The sequence below is a fragment of the Drepanopeziza brunnea genome, assembly GCF_022702325.1.
Source record: "Drepanopeziza brunnea f. sp. 'multigermtubi' strain 214-2 chromosome Unknown ctg1, whole genome shotgun sequence".
Taxonomy (NCBI): Eukaryota; Fungi; Ascomycota; class Leotiomycetes; order Helotiales; family Drepanopezizaceae; genus Drepanopeziza; species Drepanopeziza brunnea.
In genome coordinates this window covers 3602631-3624371 of record NW_027094064.1, presented here as the reverse complement: position 1 = coordinate 3624371, position 21741 = coordinate 3602631, and the positions used below count along the sequence as shown (strand labels likewise).

General features: G+C 51.2%; 9 protein-coding genes across 10 annotated transcripts; 6 read left to right on the top strand and 3 right to left on the bottom strand.

The window, feature by feature from the left end:
• Positions 1-559: 559 nt before the first annotated feature.
• On the top strand, positions 560-1781 carry L3040_000597 (uncharacterized protein; the record flags this gene model as incomplete). Its single annotated transcript, XM_007288307.2, has 5 exons — positions 560-632; positions 682-860; positions 915-1094; positions 1154-1258; positions 1308-1781. 5 exons carry the CDS (start codon positions 560-562, stop codon positions 1779-1781), a joined length of 1011 nt encoding a protein of 336 aa, XP_007288369.2.
• A 760-nt stretch (positions 1782-2541) lies between these two features.
• On the top strand, positions 2542-3907 carry L3040_000596 (uncharacterized protein; the record flags this gene model as incomplete). Its single annotated transcript, XM_066155230.1, has 2 exons — positions 2542-3376; positions 3429-3907. 2 exons carry the CDS (start codon positions 2542-2544, stop codon positions 3905-3907), a joined length of 1314 nt encoding a protein of 437 aa, XP_066013268.1.
• A 616-nt stretch (positions 3908-4523) lies between these two features.
• L3040_000595 (uncharacterized protein) lies at positions 4524-6077 on the top strand (the record flags this gene model as incomplete). Its single annotated transcript, XM_007288308.1, has 3 exons — positions 4524-4976; positions 5025-5903; positions 5967-6077. The coding sequence occupies 3 exons, from the start codon at positions 4524-4526 to the stop codon at positions 6075-6077; spliced, it is 1443 nt and encodes a 480-aa protein (XP_007288370.1).
• A 639-nt stretch (positions 6078-6716) lies between these two features.
• On the top strand, positions 6717-9495 carry L3040_000594 (uncharacterized protein; the record flags this gene model as incomplete). The annotated part of the gene is made up of 4 exons (XM_007288309.1): positions 6717-7191; positions 7240-7843; positions 7892-8249; positions 8302-9495. 4 exons carry the CDS (start codon positions 6717-6719, stop codon positions 9493-9495), a joined length of 2631 nt encoding a protein of 876 aa, XP_007288371.1.
• Positions 9496-10362: 867 nt separating this feature from the next.
• Positions 10363-11169, top strand: L3040_000593 (uncharacterized protein; the record flags this gene model as incomplete). The annotated part of the gene is made up of 2 exons (XM_007288310.1): positions 10363-10679; positions 10869-11169. 2 exons carry the CDS (start codon positions 10363-10365, stop codon positions 11167-11169), a joined length of 618 nt encoding a protein of 205 aa, XP_007288372.1.
• Positions 11170-11507: 338 nt separating this feature from the next.
• On the bottom strand, positions 11508-12964 carry L3040_000592 (uncharacterized protein; the record flags this gene model as incomplete). The annotated part of the gene is made up of 4 exons (XM_066155229.1): positions 11508-11537; positions 11591-12710; positions 12771-12780; positions 12871-12964. 4 exons carry the CDS (start codon positions 12962-12964, stop codon positions 11508-11510), a joined length of 1254 nt encoding a protein of 417 aa, XP_066013267.1.
• A 727-nt stretch (positions 12965-13691) lies between these two features.
• On the bottom strand, positions 13692-14377 carry L3040_000591 (uncharacterized protein; the record flags this gene model as incomplete). The annotated part of the gene is made up of 4 exons (XM_066155227.1): positions 13692-13818; positions 13930-14126; positions 14227-14262; positions 14363-14377. 4 exons carry the CDS (start codon positions 14375-14377, stop codon positions 13692-13694), a joined length of 375 nt encoding a protein of 124 aa, XP_066013266.1.
• A 2704-nt stretch (positions 14378-17081) lies between these two features.
• L3040_000590 (uncharacterized protein) lies at positions 17082-18272 on the bottom strand (the record flags this gene model as incomplete). Of its 2 annotated transcripts, XM_066155226.1 has the most annotated exons (4): positions 17082-17782; positions 17940-17982; positions 18042-18104; positions 18261-18272. In XM_066155226.1, the coding sequence occupies 4 exons, from the start codon at positions 18270-18272 to the stop codon at positions 17082-17084; spliced, it is 819 nt and encodes a 272-aa protein (XP_066013265.1). The 2 variants fall into 2 exon arrangements, with proteins under 2 accessions (XP_066013265.1, XP_007288376.2); XM_007288314.2 differs by having other exon boundaries at positions 17940-18104; positions 18245-18272.
• A 2158-nt stretch (positions 18273-20430) lies between these two features.
• On the top strand, positions 20431-21520 carry L3040_000589 (uncharacterized protein; the record flags this gene model as incomplete). The annotated part of the gene is made up of 3 exons (XM_007288315.1): positions 20431-20467; positions 20535-20970; positions 21046-21520. The coding sequence occupies 3 exons, from the start codon at positions 20431-20433 to the stop codon at positions 21518-21520; spliced, it is 948 nt and encodes a 315-aa protein (XP_007288377.1).
• Between the last annotated feature and the right edge of the window lie 221 nt (positions 21521-21741).

Here is a 21741-nt window from a genome sequence, read left to right as displayed (position 1 = left end):
AGTATCGGGAGATAATCGTCGAGTTCGAAGCATAAGCTTGCTACCGCGAGAGAGAGAGAGAGAGTGTGTGTGTGTGTGTGTGTGTCAATGTAAGTGGTTGGTGAAGAGAAAACATGTAGATAGGATTTTGGGCCAAAACGAAACTGATCGGTTAACGACGTTCCCGTGCTGTGCTTTTCGCTTCTTTGGGCCTGGTACGCGGGAGGAGGCCCAAGCCCACTCCCTGTCCGTAGGGAGTTACCAATGCTCAATGCTTGATTCTGCCCTGGAATCGATGATTGGGCGCCGTGCTCTGCATCTGGCCCCGGCTTTCCGGACGGACGGACCCCACTATGTCTAGACGGTACTTGTAGGTATTTTACTGTACAACTAGATCCTTTTGCCTCACTTTCCTTCTTCGGTTCTTTCTCCCGTTCTCTGTTCCTGAGCTCATGACTTCGCGTCCACTCCCGCTTGAAGACTGGAGAATTTGATGTATATTTGGTCCCAGGATAACGTCTACCTTCTCTTGTGGATAGGGAATAGACACCCCAAGGAGGATCCGAGTACCCAGAACCCTATGCCAGACTCGATGGCGAACCCAGCTATGGACACTGTTGCTCTACTTCCTGATACAATGAAGGCCCCGGGATGTAAGAGCGCGGATTTCTCGGATCTGGACGTTACTGACGACCTTCAAAGTTACAAAAGCTGTGCAAACTCGCGAGGGGAAGAGACCGCAAGCCATTGCGCATCGAGGATACAAAGCCAAATTCCCAGAAAACAGTATGGGGGCGTTTAAGGGTGCGGTGGAGATTGGCGCGCACGCCATCGAGACGGATCTGCATCTATCTAGAGATGGAGTAGTGGTTCTTTCACACGTGGGCACTCAGCGAGACACGAAAACGTGGCGTAATGATAATAATTTCCGATAGGACGCCACTTTGAAGAGGTGTTTTGGATTGGAGCACAAGATTGTCGATTGCGACTGGGCTTTTATCGAACCGCTGCGAACCATTCGAAAGCCTCAACAAGCGATGGCTAGACTGGTCGACTTGTTGGAATATTTGGCCTCGCCCGGACTGGAGGACATTTGGATATTACTTGATATCAAGGTATGGTGGTACCGGCCGAAGATCGAGCAAGCTAGAGCTGCGGCTGACAAGCGAGGCAGCTTGACGACAACCCGGATAGATTGATCAGTGCAATTGCAGCTGCTATCGAACAAGTGGATCATTCGATAAAATGGTCGGAAAGAATCCTTCTAGGATGTTGGAATGTATAGAGACCCCACAACATGCAGAGCAGCAGTTACTAAAATTTCCAAGGCCAAATGCCTACCGATCTGCTCCAAATATCTTCCTGGCTTTCATATTGCCCACATTGGCTGGAACATACCATATGCACGCCAGTTTTTGGAACTCCCTGACGTATCGTTCAACGTGTTCCAAAAGATGATGATCGGACCCGGCGGCAGCAGATTCATGCAAGATGTAAGAAAGCCAGGCCGGTCACTCTTCCTCTGGACAGTTAACGACGATAACACGATGAGGTGGTGCATCAGCAAGCAGGTCGACGGAGTGATTACAGATGACCCGAAACGCTATCTAGAGCTTTGTAGGAGCTACAAAGGAGAGAAAGTGAAGATTACAATGAAGGGGTGGGCTTCGTTCGCTTTCATCAAGATTATAATTCCTTTCTACCGGATCCTCGTGCAGAGGAGGCATGGAACGAATATGAGCACGGGACAGGTCAAGCAGGATATATTGATTGGTAGACGAGAGCACCTGAGCAGTGACTAAGATACAGATGAATGGGGATAGATATGAGACATGGTAAAGGTCAGAAGAAGGAAAGGTGTATACGCATTTACGATTGGGCACGGCAAAATAGACTGGGGCATCTTGAATTCACTCTCTTTCAGCCCGAATAAGTTTTGTTGCATGTCGCAGACATTGTCCAGCTCAATTTTGGACACTGGGTCTGTTCCAAAGCTCCGAGTCGCCTCCGAGGATTTTGTTGCAAATTGCACGTCCTATCTCTGCTCGTGGTCATTCTGAAGGTCAATATTCTCGGACTTTACGGGGCTCGAACGAATCATAGGTTATTTTTCCCGACCGCTATATTGATTCACCGCGAGGTAAAGTGGCCTCAAACTTGCAGGTTTGCTACAGTCACAACCATATTGATATGAACAACTTACCGCACCTTCTTCTTAGATGCAACCCACAATATCCTATATTCTCGACCAGCTGGCTCCTAAAGTACCAACCCATGATCACACGACAGCCTGATACTTAGATGTGCATCAAGAACCTCAACAGATACGCGCGCTGCAGTCACAGCTTAGCAACAATCGCCCATTGCGAGAACTACTTCTTCAAAACCAGGGTAGCTTGCGAGAAGAAGGAGAAAAATACATACTACTCGCTGTGTCCGAAGTTTAGGGGTGCTGATTCTCACCTAGAGCCTTCCTCCAGTGGTGTTGTTACTCTAAACGCAGACCTGCCCCCCACTGTTTCAGGAAGCAGAAAGCATCAGGGTCAGGGCCAACGAGCAGAAATGAAAGCTGCGAGGACCGCGTCCGAGGCGGGATGGAGTGGAGCTACGGCCGTGGAAACGATCCCTGGACTTTCGAGGGCTAGTAGAGGTGAAATAGAAAGCGTGGACAGAGCCAAGCCAACCAGAGAAGAAGATGTCTTCGACGCCCAGGGCTTCCGCTACCGAGTACCACCAGAAGTCACTAGACGAGCCAGTGAGAGACTGCCAATACAGGACAAGCACCAGCAACAGCAAGCTCCTAAATTGAAGAGGGGGGGGACTGGGTTGGGGCTGGGGCTCAAGAGACTTGTGGGTGGCATTGGATTCGGTTCGAAGAGAGAGAAGGAGAGAGAGAAAGAGATACCGGCGTATCGAGATCTGAACTCTAGACAGCCAGAGACTGCTGCTGAGGCACAGGCACGAGCAAGGTGGGAAGAGCACCAGAGGAGGGCTGGGCTAATCCCCGGACTGTTGAGTCCGAGGACATCGGGCGAACAAGGACGCGGTAAAGAACACGGATATGTGGAAGCCAAGGAGGAGGATCAAAGTCCAATGTCACGGCCAGCTCACTCGACCAAGGCCCCGCTAGATCGAGTTTCGAGCCCTACTCATGATGGCCAGACCGTGGCGAGAGCTCACACCTTTTCCCACGACCGAACCGCGCGTCAAGAAAACTACGTCTATACACCTCCCCCATCCGCATCCTCATCCACGGCTCCGTATCGAGCAGGCACCTTCCCGAAGGATCAAGCCCAGATTCACGAGCACAACCGTGATTCGGATTACAGCCATAGACACCATCAGTCATACAGCTCGATTCAGAGTCAAGGCTCGAGGGCTGATATCGCAGACAGAAGTGAGATCTTGGTACCTGGTAAAACCGCCGAGGAGTATGCTGAGGAGTACAGGGAACTTATACGGGGGTGGCAGAATCCGTGGGAAGACGACGACGACGACGGGATACGATGGCGCGAACAGGGCTGGCATGGGAGGAGGGAGGAGCGTGCGGGATGTAGAGACGAGTACGGTGAATACTACGCCGAGTGAGGTGCTGCCGAGGGTGATGCTGGTGGATTTTGGGAAGCAGGGTGGAGGAGGTCAACTGGCACGGGATAACGAGCAGGCGAGAGATCGTCAGGAGAACGGCTTGGGGACTCGTCCTGGTGTTTCCAGAGTTCAGACTCGTGGCCGTGTGGATGGCTCAAGCTTGCCAGAGGACGGGACTCGCCCCGGGGCTGTAGGGGATGGGCGGGCAAGGCATATGCTCACAGCCAGAGAATCAGACACGGAGCGCCGGGCGAGAGAGCTGAAGGCTGCAGATGTGCATTTGGCGAGAGTCAGGGATGGGAGGGGTCATATCGATTGTACGAACCGCCGTGAGCAGTGATTTACAGCAGAAAACGAATGTCCACCTTCCATCTGAGGTATTAGGGATAGATGGCTCTACCGGGCTTGCCGTTCCCACAGATTCACCCGTAGATGCTCAACTCCGAAGCGAAATGTAACGGAGCAGGTTCTACGTTCGCCCGCCCTCTCGTTACTGATACTCAGAGCGGGGACTCATTCCGTGTATGGACCTTGGCTGTCTCTCTTATGATAGTCACCGAGTATTTGTTTAGCATATACGCAAGGGATGTAACATCTTCTATCGTTTCTATCATTTCGCAAGGCAAGATCTGGACTTGGGTTCGGACAAGCCCCAGTCACTGAATGCTCAATGCTTAGAAGCTACTCGACTTTCAAACGAAACTTTCAGCATCTCGAAAGCAGTTTCTTGCACAGTAGGAATTGCTTGCAACGGACGAATAACGTTAACTTTTCGTTTGGGTGAGGTCGACACGTGACCGCTGACCTATACATTTCACATTTTCGTCGCAGCTGAAGAAAGCAGGAACACCTTTCTCTCAAACCCGAGGCGACGCTCAACTGTTCAATTTATTACACGCAGCCTTGCGTCTCGTCAAAACGAAAAGAAAAACACACATACCAAATCATAAGACACCATGCAAATCACGCAACTTCCCATCTCCGCGCTCCCCGCATGGTCTAAACTCAATGCCGTCGATTTCCTTGACATCAGTGTCCAGGATCTCGGGTCCTCCAAAGGCCTCGGCCTCGTGACTTCGCGGGCGCTCAGCAGCAAGAATACATTTGATATCCCGACGCTGCTTGTGGTGCCGAATGAGCTGGTTTTGAGTAGGGAGGCGGTGGGCGAGTGGGCAAAGGTTGATGGGCATCTGCGGGAGCTGCTTGGCGCTGCTGGGGGGAAGTCGACGAGGGGGGATATTATGTTGTTCTTGCTGATGCAAATCACGATCGCGGCGAGGCATCACGGAATGAACGTTGGGGCGTCGAATCCGTGGACGGAGTATGTTAGGATGTTGCCGGAGAGTATCCCGGTACCTACGATGTGGAGTGAGGAGGAGAGGGTTATGCTTACGGGAACCTCTTTGGAGGTAAGTGACTGGAGCCTTAGGTGTCACTCACTATTGACTCTGGTTTAGACGGCTGTTTCCGCTAAATGCGCGTCGCTCATTTCGGAAATTGAAGATCTTCGCGGAAAGACCGCCGAGATAGCGTGGTGTCAGAAGTGCTGGTGGGAAGAAGAGTCACTGAGGTACGAAAACTGGTCTCTGCTCGATGCGTGGTACCGATCCCGCTCTCTTGAAGTCCCTAATGCGGGCGAGTCGATGATCCCTTGTGTTGATATGGTCAACCATGCGGCCGAAGCAAACTCATACTACGAGCGTACCTCGGATAACAACATCGCTTTGTTACTCCGGCCTGACACCCAACTGGAGGCCGAGTCTGAGGTCACTATAAGTTATGGTTCTTCAAAGTCAGAGGCTGAAATGCTGTTCAGCTATGGTTTCATAGACGAGCAAGGCACGTCAAAGGGCTTGACTTTGAACATCGACCCATCCCCTGATGATCCACTTGGGAAAGCCAAAGCTGCAGCTTTTTCCAAGTCCAAGACCTTGCGGATATTTGGAGAAGAAGACATCGCCTGGGAGAGCCCCTTCATTTACTTGATGTGTCTGAACGAAGAAGACGGCCTCGAGTTCAGAGTTCTGCAAGAGACGGATGGGTCGCGGGGTCACTTGAAAGTCTTCTGGCAGGGGGCAGATGTCACAGATGGCACAGAAAAATTCGAATCTCTCATAGATAAACATGAGCTGAAGGATGTGTTTAAGCTGCGTGCCATTTCCATACTTCAGGACCGGATCCAGCAGCAGCTCGAAAGGCTGTATGAAAGTGAGGATGCGGTAGAGGCTCTCGCGTCCACACCAATTGTCCCCTGGGATCGCCAGAGAAGTGCCATGCATCTGAGGAGAAGCGAGACGTCGATGTTGGAAAAGGCGTACGCAGCAGCAAATCAAGAGGTGAGTGAAATAAGGTTATGATTTGATTATACATACGTGTAGGACAAGCTAATAAGGCTGTAGAAAAGCAAGTTCTTGGAGAGTGAGGTCGTGCTCAGATATCTCCGATCGATGGATGATGACGAGGACAGGCCGGAAGAAGCAGAGGCCAATGAGGAGGAGGACTTTTCATGATGAGAAGCGAGTCCGAGGTGGTCGTAGTCGTTCGTAGCTGTGCGTAGCTCAACCACATGGCTGCATGGATTGATCCCTGCAGCCTGAAAGTTTGTAGTAGTACAGTAATTTGGGAGTAGTTACTAGTACTACCGGTACAGTACTACTTCGTACTACTTACGTGGTACTTAGTAAGTACAGAGTAAGTACCGGGTCCCCCCTCTTCATTAATGTCACATGGAGGAGGTCACGCCGGTGTCAAGTTCCATGTTTGATTGGCCGGCCACATGATAAAGTTCGAACGGGCCAGCGAAAAGCTCGGCATTGCTACTGTAGGTAGGCAATACTACTACGTACAAGCCTCCGTCTCCGCAAAATAGAGTAAGTAGCTCTTCCCCGTACTTAACCTAGTGCGTCCTACCTCCCCCGCTTATTGTGTCGCTAGCACTAGGGGCCTTGTCTTCCCCAGGATACCGGTAAGTATCTTTCTTCACTTACTTTCACCTCCTTACCGAGGCTTTCTCTTCCCCCAATCATCCCTTGTCATCGTCATCTTCTCATCTTCTCATCTTCTCATCTTCTCATCCTCTCATCTTCTCCTCCTCCTCCTCCTCCTCCTCCTCTCTCCGCTCCAACACTTCTTTCTGCACGACCCCCGAAATGCCGGGCATCTTGCCCATGAAGGTGATCAAAGTGGGATCAAATTCCCTGGGCCGCATCGCCCAGGCCTGCGATCGTTGTCGTAGCAAGAAAATACGCTGCGATGGCATCCGGCCTTGCTGTTCACAATGCGCGAATGTGGGATTCGAATGCAAGACTAGCGACAAGCTCAGCCGACGAGCTTTTCCACGTGGATACACCGAGTCTTTGGAGGAGAGAGTGCGCGTGTTGGAAGGCGAGGTGCGGGAGTTAAAGGATCTTTTGGATGAAAAGGACGAGAAGATCGATATGCTATCGAGAATGCATTCGAATAGACGACCTTCGGTGTCTGGATGGCCAGCCTTCGAAAGGAGAGACTTGGTAGCGATGCCTCCGAAGGATGATGAATTTCGCGTCCAAGCATCTCCGCTACTGCCAGAAGCCGGGCATACCGACTCGTACCTCATGGGAGCTTCGAGCGGCAGAGCTTTCGTCGGTACGTCGAGTGGGAACAAAAGTGCTAGCAATAGCTAATCACTTACAGATGCATTCAAGCGCCGGGTCCAGGAAAGTGGCAAATCGCTCGCTGGACTCAACACGGAGACTTTCTTGAACATTGAAAAGGAGTCGACGATGACTGTTTCTCCGAACACTGGATCCAAGACCCCGAGCGCACCACCACGTATGTTTTCGGATCGATGTGTGAACGTCTACTTCCAGGAATGGGCACCTCTCTTCCCAGTCTTACACAAGCCAACCTTCCTTCGCTTGTACGAGGAGTATATGTCGAACCCCGAACAGGTGACTGATCCTCACAAGCTGGCTCAGTTACATCTTGTCTTGTGTATTGCTGGCATTTCAAGCGACGTCCCCGACGAGGAGAATATTGCTCTTTGTGAAAATAAATGGCGCCAATCCCTCGACTCCATCCTTATGAATAATACTCTTGTTACACTTCAGTGTCTTATCCTTGCTCTCATGTGTTGCATCTCGAAAGCCGACTATACCCGCCTCCAGCACTACAAAAGTATTGCTGTTGGAATCTCGCACAGACTTGGCTTGCATCAAAGCCAGAAACGATTTTCATTTGGCGCTCTCACTATTGAAACGAGGAAAAGGGTGTTCTGGACCTTGTACACTGTTGACTGGTAAGAACAACATCTATGCATGACTGCAAATTACGCTAACGATTAAAGCTTCTCTGCCGCCTCGCTTGGCCTTCCTCAGCTGTTGAAGGAGGAAGACATCCATGCAGAGTATCCCACCGACACCGATGACGATTATGTCACTGGAAAGGAGTCTCAACCGACCCTTCCTGGCGAATCGACAAGAATCTCGAGCGCCTTGGCTCTGTTCCGTGTCTCTCGTATTCTTTCCAAAGTCTTGGATCAGAATTATCCCGCTGCTGCCAATCACGACCTTTCCCTGCAGTCTCTCACTTCGCTTGAGGGGGAATTGAATCAATGGTCTGACCAACTGCCGGTCCATTTGAAGCTCACGTTTGTCCAGGATAAGCCTTCAACAGACGTCACAGGGAGTCGTGCTGCTTTGCTGGTAAGCAGATTTTGAACTGGCAATTGAATTTTAACGATTAATTCGGATATAGGCTCTGGCTTACTATCACATACGGTCTCTCATCCACCGTCCTGCTGTTACTTCAACACTCGGCAACAAGTCATCGCCATCCGTCATCTCGCTTGCCGATTCTAGCAAACATATCATCCAGATCGTGCAGCTTCTAGCGGAGAGAAATATGTCTTTCTCCTTCTGCCTGAACAAGAATGAGATGCTCACAATCTGCGGACTAAGCATTCTCTACCAAGGACTCGATCTCAAGCAGGAAGGAAAGCTCATGAAATACAGTCAACGCCTGGTAGCAAGTGTGGTCCAACTCCTCGAGAAGGCCAATGCTCCCGGTGCAGTCGATTTCAAGAAGCTCAGCATTTCAATGATTCCCGAAGCTCCAACCATAGGTCTCTCTGGCCGAAGCCCCAACGAGATGGGAGTACCAACAAGCTCAGAGTCTACACCTTCGCCAATGGTCGCCATACAGCAACCCCGCCCTCAAGTTCACCGACATTCAAGTGCGACCATGAGCGAAAGGGATCTACTCTCCCACCAAGATAAGCTCCGCTGTGCAACGGTTCCCAGCATCAAGCCCGGCCAGGAAAATATTTCCAGCAGTCGTAGCTCCCTCGATCCTGGCCGTTCTGTATCGCCAACATCGAAGCACGGATGCCGAGATTCGGTAGCGCAACTCCCACTCTCCTCGGAAACTTGTCCTCACAAGAAGGAAAAACTGCCCAATCTCGACTACCTGTCTCTGAGCAACACCCCCGTAGCATCGCAGTCGCCCGTCCAATCACGTTCTCAACTCCTGAAAACCAGTGGTCACACGCCAATCTTGACCAGCACCGGCTTTCCGGTCAACAAGCAATCCTCGGGCGTGTCGCCTTCTGAATGGGAAGCCCTCCTGGGTTCCCTAGACAGCGGACAAACAAACCTCTACGACGCTATCTACGGTGGTCCCGCGCCTGTTTTCGACAACCCGTTTTCGAATTATGAAAACTGGGCGCCAGACTGGGATATGCCTACGTTGACGATGGGTGATTTTGGAAATACGGCCCCGGAGTCAGCGAGTAGTGTACTCAGTTTCAGTGAGGAGAGCCTGAGTTCTGGGGAGGATCTTTCGACGAGTGAGTCGGTTGGTCTAGGGGGGAAACAGGAGTATGGAGTTCAGATAATGAGGGGCGGGGACCATTATTCGCTAGAAGGGTTGGAAGCTGCGTTTGGTTTATGATTGTACTGGATCTATTTCGGGGTTGGGGCTTGGCGTTTGATCGATATTCGCCGTATATTATATTTTGGAAATTTGGGGTGGACGAGGTGTCCATGGGCCGTTTTTGGAAGCTTTCGCTTGGGCTAAGTCTACGATATTCACTCTGAACTGCGCTTGTTTTGCCACGCGCTTTGGATCGGATTGCGGATCGGATTTCGATCACTGGTAGCCGTTGTAGCTTATTTATGAGTGTGGAAAATGAGTATCAAACAGGCTCTCTGCTCAAGGGATTACAGATCACTGATAGCCCTTGTAGCTTATGTATGAGTGTGGAAAATGAGTATCAAACAGGCGCTTTACTCAAGGGATTACATAATGCAACCGAGTCGAGAAACCACATCTTACACGCCTGTCATTTCACCGGTAATGTACAAGCGATTCTTCGTATGCCATGTACGAAACAGATCTGTAGAGAAGTGGTTAATGATTTTAGGTAGGACCTCTGAAAAGGGTGCTCGGGTAAAGGAAAGCAAGGGGGTTTACCGATCGTAGGTAGCGAGGCTAGCCCATAACCGTTTTTCCTGTTCGTGACTGTTGCCCCTTGGCCCCCCCATTACCGTAGTCACATGCTCCTCGACAAGGACAACCGAGAATGACGACACAACAAACAGTAAGCGCTTCCCCAGATTTCCACTACCCTTCTCAACCTGCGTCACTCTGTCATACAAAACTTCGATTCTCCAATCCAATCACACACCTCACACCTCACACTGCACCCGTCATACCTCACACCACGCGTTTCCAAGACCAAGAATCCCCAGCTATCGTTCCTCAAGACGCAAGCTACATACGTACCCACATACCTACTACCTACCTACCTACAAAAAGATGCGTCCTCCCCTCCGCATCCTTCCCCGCGCCATCTACCGCGTCCCCCAACATCCCCTCCTCCACAGCCGCCAGAGACATCACCAAGCCCACGCCCACGCGCACACGGAGCTCTGGAGCCCCTCCGTAAGCACCTTGTTCCGAGCTGCTGCCAGCCCGGGGGGTCCATTTCCCACCAAGGGCGCGGGCAGGTTCGACCAGGTATTCAGGAACTACAGCGTGGCGGCGCAGCAGGCGGTGCTGGATAGCGAGGCGGCGGCTCTGCACACTGAAGTCATGCTGCCTAATATCGGACTTATGGCGAGGGTGTTTCGTCGGTAGGGGTTTTCGCTTTCCCATCTTCTTCCTCATCTTCCTCCTCCTCCTCTTCTTCCTCTTCTTGTTCTTCTCGTTCTTCTTGAGACTTTGTTCTTCTTCATTCCCCGAAACCCCCATCCCGCCTCCGTCCCCATCACACACAAAAAGACAACGGAAAACTAACGCCACTGCTCCGCCTCTCCCTGCAGCGTCCCAGCGCAAACCACAGCTTCGCGCTCAGTCCCGGCACGGGGCCTGAGCGGCACGTCTCGGGCCTCGAAATGGGAGGGCAGAAAGCCCGAGGAGAACACGGTCAGAGAGGGGGATACGCATAACGTGCAGCAGGATGCTACTCGGGAGGGTAAGGCGGAGAGGGCGAACCCTGGGGAGAATGCGAGTCGGGGGACGAGTGAGAAGGCTGGGGGTAGCGTGGAGAAGGCAAAAAGCGAGTTTCCAGAGGCGCCGGATGCTGCGATTGGCATGCAGGATGAGAGGGGGGGAAAGGAGTAGAGAGGGCCGGGAAGTGGGAAGATGAAATCGACTGGACTGTGGTCTGGTGTTTTGAGGAGGATCTTGGCGCTGGGGGACGGCGAGGCTGTTTTTTGCTAGCTGATAGGTCTTTTCATACGTGTGGGCTGATGATTGTTGACGGTGGTGTAATGGGAAGTGACGAAATCAGACTGCGATGTGAGGGTAGATGAAGATGAAAAGCGAATCGTAAATGTTAGTAAGCGCAATGCACAATCATTCAGTGTAAGATCCTGCAAGTCAATTCACATTCATCTTCGAGACTCCAGAACGCCATTGCTATGCTCCGTGTGTCTTGCCGAACGCCATGTAACCGTAGCTCATGCCCTGCCGACCTTGAACGAGAGGACCTGGGTGTGTTAGCAGCCTTTCTCTACAAGTCAAGGCAATGGGGAATACGAACATCGTTCTTCCCAACCGAGACGATATCATCCTCTGCAACCCTCACACCCCCAGCACCCTCCACGTACGCGAGAGGAGCATCCCCGATAACCTTCCTCGCGCACTCCGCAACCGTGGTGTTCTTCTTCACCAACACACAGTCCCGAAAGACGGGCGCATTTGCCCCTCCCCCGGCTCCGAAATTCGAGATACTCTTGACGGGGAAGACCGGGACGAGGCCTAGTAACTCTGCCGCGCGAGAAAGCACCTGCACCACACCCGTCGATCCGAAGCGGTACAGCACCATATCCTTGAGGTTCTCGATACGGTTCTTGAGCTTCTCATCCAGCTCCTTGAGGCCACCACCTTCCGGATCGCCGTCTGCTATCAGGTCTTCGCGTGTATCGACGAACTCGGATCCTTCGGTGTACCTGACAAAACCCTGCTTAGCGAGTTTCCTCAGGAAGACTTCCGAGATCGCAGAGCATAGGACTATGCTGGCTGGATCCTGCATCTTGGCAATCTTGCTGATATTCTTATCCGCATCTGCATGATCAATCTTATTCAGCGCGATGACCGTCGGGAACTTCTCGTCCGTAAAGGCATTCACAACCTTCTCAATCGTCTCGTCGCTCCAATGCTCCAGCGGCTCCTTCAGCGCCAATCTGTCCAGCGTCCTCGCCACGACCACAGACGTAGATCCGTATCCCGAGAACTGACCCTGCAGGGTTTCGACGGCCGTGGCTTTCACGGCAATGTGTCGCCGTTTGAGGGATCCCCATTTCTTCATCAGGTTCCCGAGAATCCATTGCACGATCTCGGAGCGCAGCCAGACGATGTCGGCCGAGGGGTCGTAGCCGCGCGTGGCTTTTCCCTCGGCGTCCGTGGTGCCAGATACGTCGACGACATGCACCAGGGCGTCGGCGTGGCGCAAATCATCCAGGAACTTGTTGCCTAGTCCCTTCCCTTCGTGGGCACCCGGTACGAGTCCCGCGACATCGAGAAGTTCGATGGGAACCGAGCGCCGTCCGTTGACGCAGGCGCCGTAGTTCGGTTTACATCGGTCTTGCAGTCCGTGTCGTGCGCAGGCGCAATCAATTTGTAGGTACCCGATGGCGCGCTGCGGATCGATTGTTGTAAAGCTAGGAGTGTCTTCAGCGCGTATTCGCATTCGTGGATGTGGGTGTGGATCTGTTTCTTACGGAAAGTTGCCTGTCTCGTGTGAGCGCAAATCCTCTTTCCATTCTGCAGAGGAGGGGTAGATTCTCCTCCAGCTGAGATTTTTTAAATATATTCACCTACCGACTTTGGCGGAAGAGTCGGTCAAGCTGTTCAGCGTTGTGCTTTTACCGCTGGAAGGCTTGCCGACTAATCCTATTAGGGGATCTCGAGGCATCGTGAGAGCGGTGCTGGAGATTCAGGTTGAGGTCCATTTGACGTTGTGGTTTGGGAGCTTTGCGGTGAAGGCGTAGCCGATAGGGGTCTTGCGATTAGGGCCCAGATGTGCCGTAGAGGATAATCGTGTTTATCTGAGCACGGCGTTGTGGGTCATGGGATAATATCGGATCTCGAGGACTCTTGTCAAGTCAAGAGGTGCTGGGCACGTTCAAAAGACTTTGCAGCATTTACCAACGATTAAAGTCTGGGTCTCACAAGCTATCCTTACGTATTCACGCGCCGAAATTGGATATCGGCTTTGGGGTATCCTTCCGGAGGCGACTGGAACCCGGGTAGGTGTACTCACTAATGATGAGCTGTAAGAAGGGAAGGATGTAATCTAGCAGCTGGCCGAGTTTTGTTGCATGCCGCAGTGATTTTCTAGATTGGTCTGGTACACACATTGAGTCTGGCGTGCAAGTGCTCAAACGAAAATGCCCGTCGGTTCTAGCCATATCCAAATCCGAATTCTTATCTCGTAGTAGTCCTCCGCGTCCCGTAGCAGGAATGTGTTTTTTCTCACATCACGTACACCTCAACGCAAAGCGAAGCAGAAAAAGGTAAAGCCTGGAAGGCGAAGAAGCTCTGCGTTACATTCAACGTGTACCGTATCTATGTAGCCTGAACCCCTCTTCCCCATCATACCGTCCACCACCAATCACCTGTCCCCGTGTGTTGTGGAACATTTACTCGTCATCGTCCTCATCAGCATCGTTAACGACGTTGAAGAAGCGGAGCTCGTAAACACCCTTGGAGGTCGAGACGACGCGGAGCCAGTCGCGGAGTTGCTGTTTCTTGAGGAACTTCTTGGTCCTGTCATCGTACACATCAGCACCAACCCCTATATTCGTGTGCATTGCAGCAGAATCCTCTCGTCTTGATGGGATGTGCAGGGGAGCGTGGAGAAGAAAAGGGACAGCATACAAGTACTTGAGGTAGCGACCCGAGAACTGGGTGTGCGCAATCACCTCAATTTTTCCATCCCCGACCTGAGAGATCTGAACGACGTCGCCGAGGTTGCCCACGCGACCGTCGACCTTGATCTTGTCCTGGAGGAACTTCTCGAAGGCGGAGATGTCGAAGATCTTGTCGCTGGCCGGTTGCGAGGCGTTGATGATGAACTGATCTGCGTCAACGGCGTCCTCACACACACAAAACATTGTCCCTCCCGCCTCGCCACCACGGAGGAGTGAGATGAGTATAATTGACGAACGAACGTACCTTGTGGGTGACCTTGCCCTTGCCCTTGGAAGACTTCTGCAATACACAATGATCTTAGCCTACTGTATCACGCCACAACCTGCTGCGAGAGAGCAGGCGGGCCAACAGCAAAGCCAATGGCTCATGGTGGACGTACTGTGGTTGGTGCCATTTTGTTTGATTTGGGTCGCAAAGAAGTGTAATCCTGCGCCTGTGGAAATCTGTCGAGATGGTTGAAGGGAAAAGTTGGGCAGTGGGTTTTCACAAATGTGATGTGGGTGTGCCAAGATTTTCCGCGTGGGGCTCGGCTGTCTGCTGTGGGTCAGGTCAGGTGACTGTAGTTGTATTTTGGTTTGGACATAGTTTTGACGTCGGGCCTGGGAGAATGGGAGGGGAGGGGAAATCCTAAGGGATGATTGAAGAACGGAGATTTCTACTACTTCGTAGCCACAAGAGCCCATGGCAAGTTTGTATTAAGCATCGTTATCCATGGGCATCCACCTGGAAGCAGTCACTGCCCAACCCAAAAAGACCACGCCATTAGAGCTTACAGATGTAAGTTGTACAGACAACGGATGAGAATTTGGAGAGAGGTGTGTCTAGTCAAGAGAAATCTACAGAGTACCACCCAAGGAGATTGCCATGTCGCATGCGACCTTGTGGGTGTAACTCATCCCATCTCGCTTCTACCAACCGGTGCTCCCAGCCACGAGAACGACTGCTCGGATTCCGTGGTAGAAATGAAACCACACGTCATAGTTAGCTACAGCTACACGAGATGAGAGCATCTCATACATGCATGCATACATGTATGACAGTTACACTCACCACACATACATCATAGACAAGAATATAAAAGGGGTATCGAATCATGGTTCCCAATTAGATTACAAGGCCGTCCATTCCCTCCCACTCCGAGCCCGCATGCTGCACTCCTTGGAGATGCAAGCCTAAACAAAACAGAAGGAATGTATTGCTGGGGGGAGAAACGATGCAAGAGAAATGTATCCAGCGCTTCCCCATCCTCATGCAAGAGTCATCATCGCAGATTGATAGTCCCAAGACTGCTGCGATGTTCATGTGACCAGCTTAGCTGCAGCCCAACCACCGTCGAGTCCCGCCCTGTGCCGAACATACCGCGCGCGCGCCAAGAGAGATACGAGTGCGCAGATGGAAGAGGAACGCTGAACGCCAAGTGCGAAAGGGTAAAAGGCGAAGATTATATGAGGCGGTCTTCGGTAGATGTATTTAGGCGTCGGGACAGAGGAGGAGACATCGTGAAGGCGCGCTCAGTACTTGAGGATGATGTAACTTGAATGAGTGTTAGCAAGCAATCCTGCAGTTACGACGCTACAGAGAAGGGGACATACAGAGCGTGAATAATACCGGGAATGTATCCGAGAATCGTCAACAGGATGTTGATGAGGAGATCGGCACCGCATCCTCGCTGTGTAGCAGTTAGACTAGGGATAATTTGCACTGGAATTTAAGCTTGCTTACCTCGAGGAAGACACCAAGAGGGGGGAGGATGACGGCGAGAATGATCTTGCAGATATCGCTAGGAAGGAAGTCAGGTCGAGAAAGAAGCGGCGGTGAAGGATACGTCGACGGAGATGAGGGAGATATCTTTCTTACCTTGCTGTGAAAGCCATTTTGAAGGGTGGGGAAAGTGTGCTTGTTTGTATGTTATGCTTCGTTTACGAAGTATTTGATGAGTCTTTTTGATAGACGTTGATGCGCGATTGGTTTGGAGAAGAGGTAGTTGTTTGCCTTACTGAGGGGAGGGGGGGTGAAGGCTTTGTGCTCGGTATTTAAGTAAGTAAGCAAGCTTGCCTGGCCTTTACGTATGATATGACGTGTGCGGAAATCTGATCATTCACCCTAATCACCCCACCCATTTCACTGCCACTGCAACGAAGCCTTGGTCCCTGCTCCATGTTCATTCAATCTGCACCATGTACAAAGTACTTATTCCGTATTTTTACGAATCACTCCAAAACGCTAGATCAACAGAAGACATGCGGAGAGAGCCTTGTTCATACTGTAATTGACTTCGTCCAGACTACAGTACCCATGTACTTCTTCTAACTGATGATGACAATGCACCTTTTAAAGAGTACAAAGGAAAGACAGCTAGCTGATTGATTCACTCGAGGTTAGTTATCCGAACTCATCCCTCTGTCTTCTTTCTTCTTTCTTCTTTCGACTTGCTTCTTGCTTCTTGCTTCTTGCTTCTTGCTTCTTGCTTCTTGCTTCTTGCTTCTTGCTTCTTGCTTCTTGCTTCTTGCTTCTTACTTCTTTCACTCTTGCACAGGTCAGCCACACTCTGCGTCACCTGGTGACCCGAGCCAATACCAACTCAAACTCGGCCGGGTCGGATCTGGCCAGATCCCTATCTCCCCACTTGGCGGGGCTTTTTTTTTTACGGAGTACCGGTAAAGCCACGTCCGCGTCCGCGGTATAGATGTGGCTGAGGTCGTGCAAAGCCACTGAACCCTTCCAGAAAAAGAAAGTGGCACGTGCACCGAACCCAAGGAACCAAAGTCTGTCAAACATCCGGGCTGTCCCATCAACTCGGCAGTCTGGAAGATTCTGAAGTACCATCCCGAATCAAGCCAAAAGCGGTAGCTGCAAACCTGTTTTCAAATATTGAATGCAATCCGCGTCCCTAATATACATGTTCCAGTAGTTGAAATGTCTGATTGGGGAATGTTCTGTTCTATTCTACAATAATGTACAGTCATCATTGCACAAAAGCCGGATATCTCTGACGAACGCCGTTCCTGTACCGTCTCGCTCCCAAATCTGATAATCATCACACGCATGCGTAGCCACAAGCATCTCCCCCCACTCCCGAATCACAGCTCCCCTTTCTGTCAAGGCAAATGCCTCATGGCCGCTTCAAATCCGACCAGCGCAATTGCATTCGCCGGGAACGCCCTCACAAAACACGGCAGAAACCCCCTCCAGTATCCCCTCACTCCACCCTCCCTATACACTGCCCTAGCCGCGTCCCTCCATCTCCTAAACCTCCTCTCGCCGTCCCCCAGCCCGCCACCAAGAGGATCCGTCATGATGCGCTGTTTTACGACGTCGCTCGGAAAACTCGTGATCCAGAAGACCTGCGCGCTTAGGCCGCCAGCCCAAAAATTCACGGCCGGAGTACTCAATCCCGTGTGCGTCGTCAACAGGCGTGTGAAGACGTCGTAACTGCCCCACCAGAAGAAGAAGAATGATCTGAACAGCAAGGTTGATGAGAGGCCGTGGTAGATGCCGGGAATCCCATGGTGGGCGTAGATCTTCTTGAAGCAGGAGACAGGGCCGGAATAGAGGCGCTCGGATTTCTTGGAGGAGTACTGGATTTGGAGACGCGCTTTTATGTGTTCGATGGGCGACGCGATGAATGAGACGGTTGCGCCGGCCATAACCCCGGCCATGGCGTGCCCGAGCGAGGGCAATTTGTGGGTTGTGGTGGGGTCGAAGTTGCGCTCGGCGAGGGAGGAGGGGGAGGCGTATGGGGGAGTGAAGAGGGTGCGGTGGAGAAGTTGGCGGTAGAAGGCTAGGGAGCCCAGCAATACTAGAGAGAGTTAGCACTGGTATGAATATTATATGTCGCCTTGGAGCATCGAGGGGGTCCTGGATGCCAGCGGGGGTCTGCTCCCTCATGCCCTTTTGGTCTGGAGCGAGCAGAGAAACAACTCCAAAGACGAGATGAGGTCTCGGGGAAGACATACTGCTATCGACGAAGATCCATCCTACTAGAGGGGGGGTAGCGCCCTTGTAAAGCCCAGCTACGCCTTCCTTCCGTATCGTATGCGTGAGGCATTGCAACGGACCTGAGAACTTGCTGGCATCGGAGGTTTGAAGTCTGACCTTAATCGTATCGAAAGGGTGCCCGACTGCGAATACTGTTAGCAGAGTCCATGCAAGTCGCGAATTCCCAGGCATTGCATCTAGAGCTTTCGCGCACCATCCACGCCACCTCGAGCTCCTCGATCTTCGGTCCATCGATGAAGAAGTAAATAAATACACAGCTCACCAGTATGTTTACTCACCCCACTGAACATGCCAGCGACAAAGCCCTTGTAAGTTGACGGGCTCTTCTCCTTCTCCGCCATCTTCTCTTCCTCTCCTCACTTCACTTCACTTCGTACGTGCTTTGCGTCTGGCCATCGAGGAATGGAAATTCTGAATGTCGATGGGCTTGGGGTTGATGCTTGGACAAGGCAGCCGCCAATAGGAGAGCTTGGTTGCGGATGCACCAGGATGACGATATTTAGGTACCGGTAGATACTTTATTAGAGTGGAGTGGGGCTCGCATGCTTGACGAATTTCTTTACTTCTTCAACGGCATCAACCTGAATTACCTGGCAAACACAACTTGGTCGATATGACTGTCGAGCTCGAGATGGGAGCCAATGATCCTGAAAAGGACGCCAAGGATGACATTTTCTAGAACGATTTTAAAGGATAGTGGACAGATAGCATTGATAGGAAATGCAAAGGTTCTTAGGTACCGTATCGACTCACCAATGTGATTCCTTGGCAAGGCGTGCACCCCGAAACGGTAGGGGGGAGAAGCGATAAAAAAATATGACTCAGCTGGCAGAATTCAACGTCTTACGGAGGTGCCGGGGGTAAATCATGCCAGACCGCCTTCAGCGACAGGGGTTCCTATACCAGTAGCATCAGTCGCGTCCAAAATTTGTATGAGGAATACGCCAGGTCTTTTGATCGAATTGGTTAAATCAGTGCCTGAGCGCATAGAAGCAGTAATTGCTGCAAAAGGGAAGTTCACTAAACAATAAGTGTATTATAGTAGTAAATTTAATGATGGGAGAGCCACTCATGATTTTTCTGCCAATGATTCTGCCGACGGCGGTCTGCCATAATTTGCCCCCGGCACCTCAGTCGAACCTCTATTAAGTGAATCGAATATTTTGAAATCAATAATACTATTAATATTCTATTTGCGTAGGACCAAGAGACTCCATAACCACCGTCCAACTATCGAATGCAGTCCTCTCTTTATCGATACACAAAGACTCGTTTGCGGCCGCTCTCTGCCTTTCCTCTTCTTGCTTTTGATCTTTTGCGGGTCTTTCTTCTTTCGTATCTGCGAATGGTGTTTGGTAAAGGGGGTTTAGAAAACCGAAACCTTGAAATAAAACCCCGAAATATGGAAACTGCTCTCGGAACTAGAAACTGCAAAAGAGCAGTCTCTATTTCATGTGACCCACAAAAACAGTACCAAGTCTCCACCAAAATTAACACTCAGACCTCTTCAAGCAACGTTTGTTCTAAAACTTCGACCCGTATGATAGGTAGAATGCCTTTTGCTAAGCGAGGAAAATAAAAGCGGTAAAAGTCTTTTCAACCAAGTTTTTAGAATGGAGCACCTACTACGTAGAAGGAGGTTGTTCAGCTTAAGAATCTCAAATAATCCCATATTCGCCTTGAGAATACTGAGAGTTTATAGAGCTTTTTGGCTAGGCTTTAAGGTACGCGCTACTCAGTTTGACGCGAGCCATGAAAACTGAAGGTTTTGTATACGAATTGAGTGGTTTGAAATGTAGGTCCGTAAGTATTTGATTTGTTTACTTCTTGAATGTCTTTTATCTACACTATGGAATTATGGCCGCGGTTAATCTGTATTCACTTTGCTGAGTTATGTTAAGGACCTATTCCTTATTAAGATAAGGTGGGACGGACGATGCTCGGCATTTGGCTTGAAATGGGTCCTCGAAACTCGACTTGAGAGAGTTAGTAAGCGAAAAAAAAATCGCAATATAGTTTTGACCTCGAAATCAGCTTCGAGGTTTCATTTTCATGCTTTCACTTCGAAAGTTGAATGCTCCCCTGTTTACCAAACACCACCTGAGATGCGATAAAGTCATCTGCTCAGCAAGCCGGAAGTTATTGCGAAATTATTAAGCTCTGTAATAATAACTCGAAAGATAAAGTTCCGTCTCACGGGGATCTGACCAATTGCATAACGCTTCAGAGGGGGCTGAAGGAGCTGTAGACCTTATCTTGACGCGTCTTCCCTGAGAAGGTTCAATTCAAGCCGACCAGACGCCGAACCTGGAAAAAAAATAGAGAGAAAAAAGCCGTCGGCGCATATATTATCCATCACCCCTCCCCTCCCCGGCCTCAGCCTCAGCCTCAGCAGCCCCTCATTACCTCCTGTCAACACAACATTGAGTCACATAGACAAACAGTAAGATGGGAGAAATCAAGAGAGCGACGGAGTCGAAGAAAGGTGCGCTCGTTCAAACCTGGAGTCATCATAGATCAATCGGCAGCATGCTGACAAGCCACCACTATAGTCTGGACCACCCTCATCACCAACACCAAATACCTCTCGGGCCTCCTCACCCTCGACTACACCCTCAAGAAAGTCGGCTCGAAATATCCTCTCGTGGCCCTCTATACCGATGCCTTCCCCGAGGCTGGCCACGCCGCGCTCGCCGCGCGCGGGATCCCCGCGCAGAGGGTCGAGTACCTGCTCCCCAAAGCCTCAAAGGACTACTCCGAAGATCCGCGCTTCTACGACTGCTGGACAAAGCTCACGCCGTTCAGTCTCGTAGAGTATGACCGTGTGGTGCAGCTCGATAGCGACATGTTGGTGCGGCTGAACATGGATGAGCTGATGGATATGGAGCTCGATGGGCCCGAGTTGGCAGGCAAGGGGAAGAAGATTTTCGCGGCGGGTCATGCCTGTGTGTGCAATCCGCTGAAGAGGGCACATTACCCTGCAGACTGGTATGTACCGGTACCGTTCTGCAGACTGGCTGCACACCAGTCGGGCTGAGGTCCAAGCTCTAACACCCATACCAGGATCCCCGAGAATTGCGCCTTCACCTACCAACACTCCACCCCCGACCGGGCCCAGACGGAGGGTATCGACCCTTCCGTCGGCCCTCTGGGCTTCATGAACGGCGGTCTCCAAGTTGTCAACCCTTGCAAGGCAGTCTACGACCAGATCCTCGCCCACCTTAACTCGGACGCCGTCGTAGACATGGATTTCGCCGATCAGTCTCTTCTCTCGCAGCTCTACGTCGGCCGCTGGGTGGCCCTCCCCTACATCTACAACGCGCTAAAGACGCTGAGGTGGCAAGGCGTGCACAGCGAGATCTGGAGGGATGACAAGGTCAAGAACGTGCATTACATCCTGGCGCCGAAGCCGTGGGAGGAGATGGATGCCGAGGGGAAGAATACGAGTTCAGATCCGACGCATGTGTGGTGGGTGGATGCTAACAATGAGAGGTTGGCGATGGAAAAGGAGAAGGGCATACCGAAGGATGGTTTTTAGGCGTGTGAAGTATAGTGTCGGCCGGTTGTTGGAAAGAGACGACTTGAATCATGATTACGATTTGATTTGCACTGGAAGAGAGAAGAAGCAGTAAGATTCTAGTCGCAGGCAAGGATTAGTCTACAAGTGCCGTGATTTAGTGCAGGAGTTAATCGACCTTGTTCCCTGAATAATATCAATCCATGAGAAATCTTTTGGCAGATGGGTATCAAAAATCAATA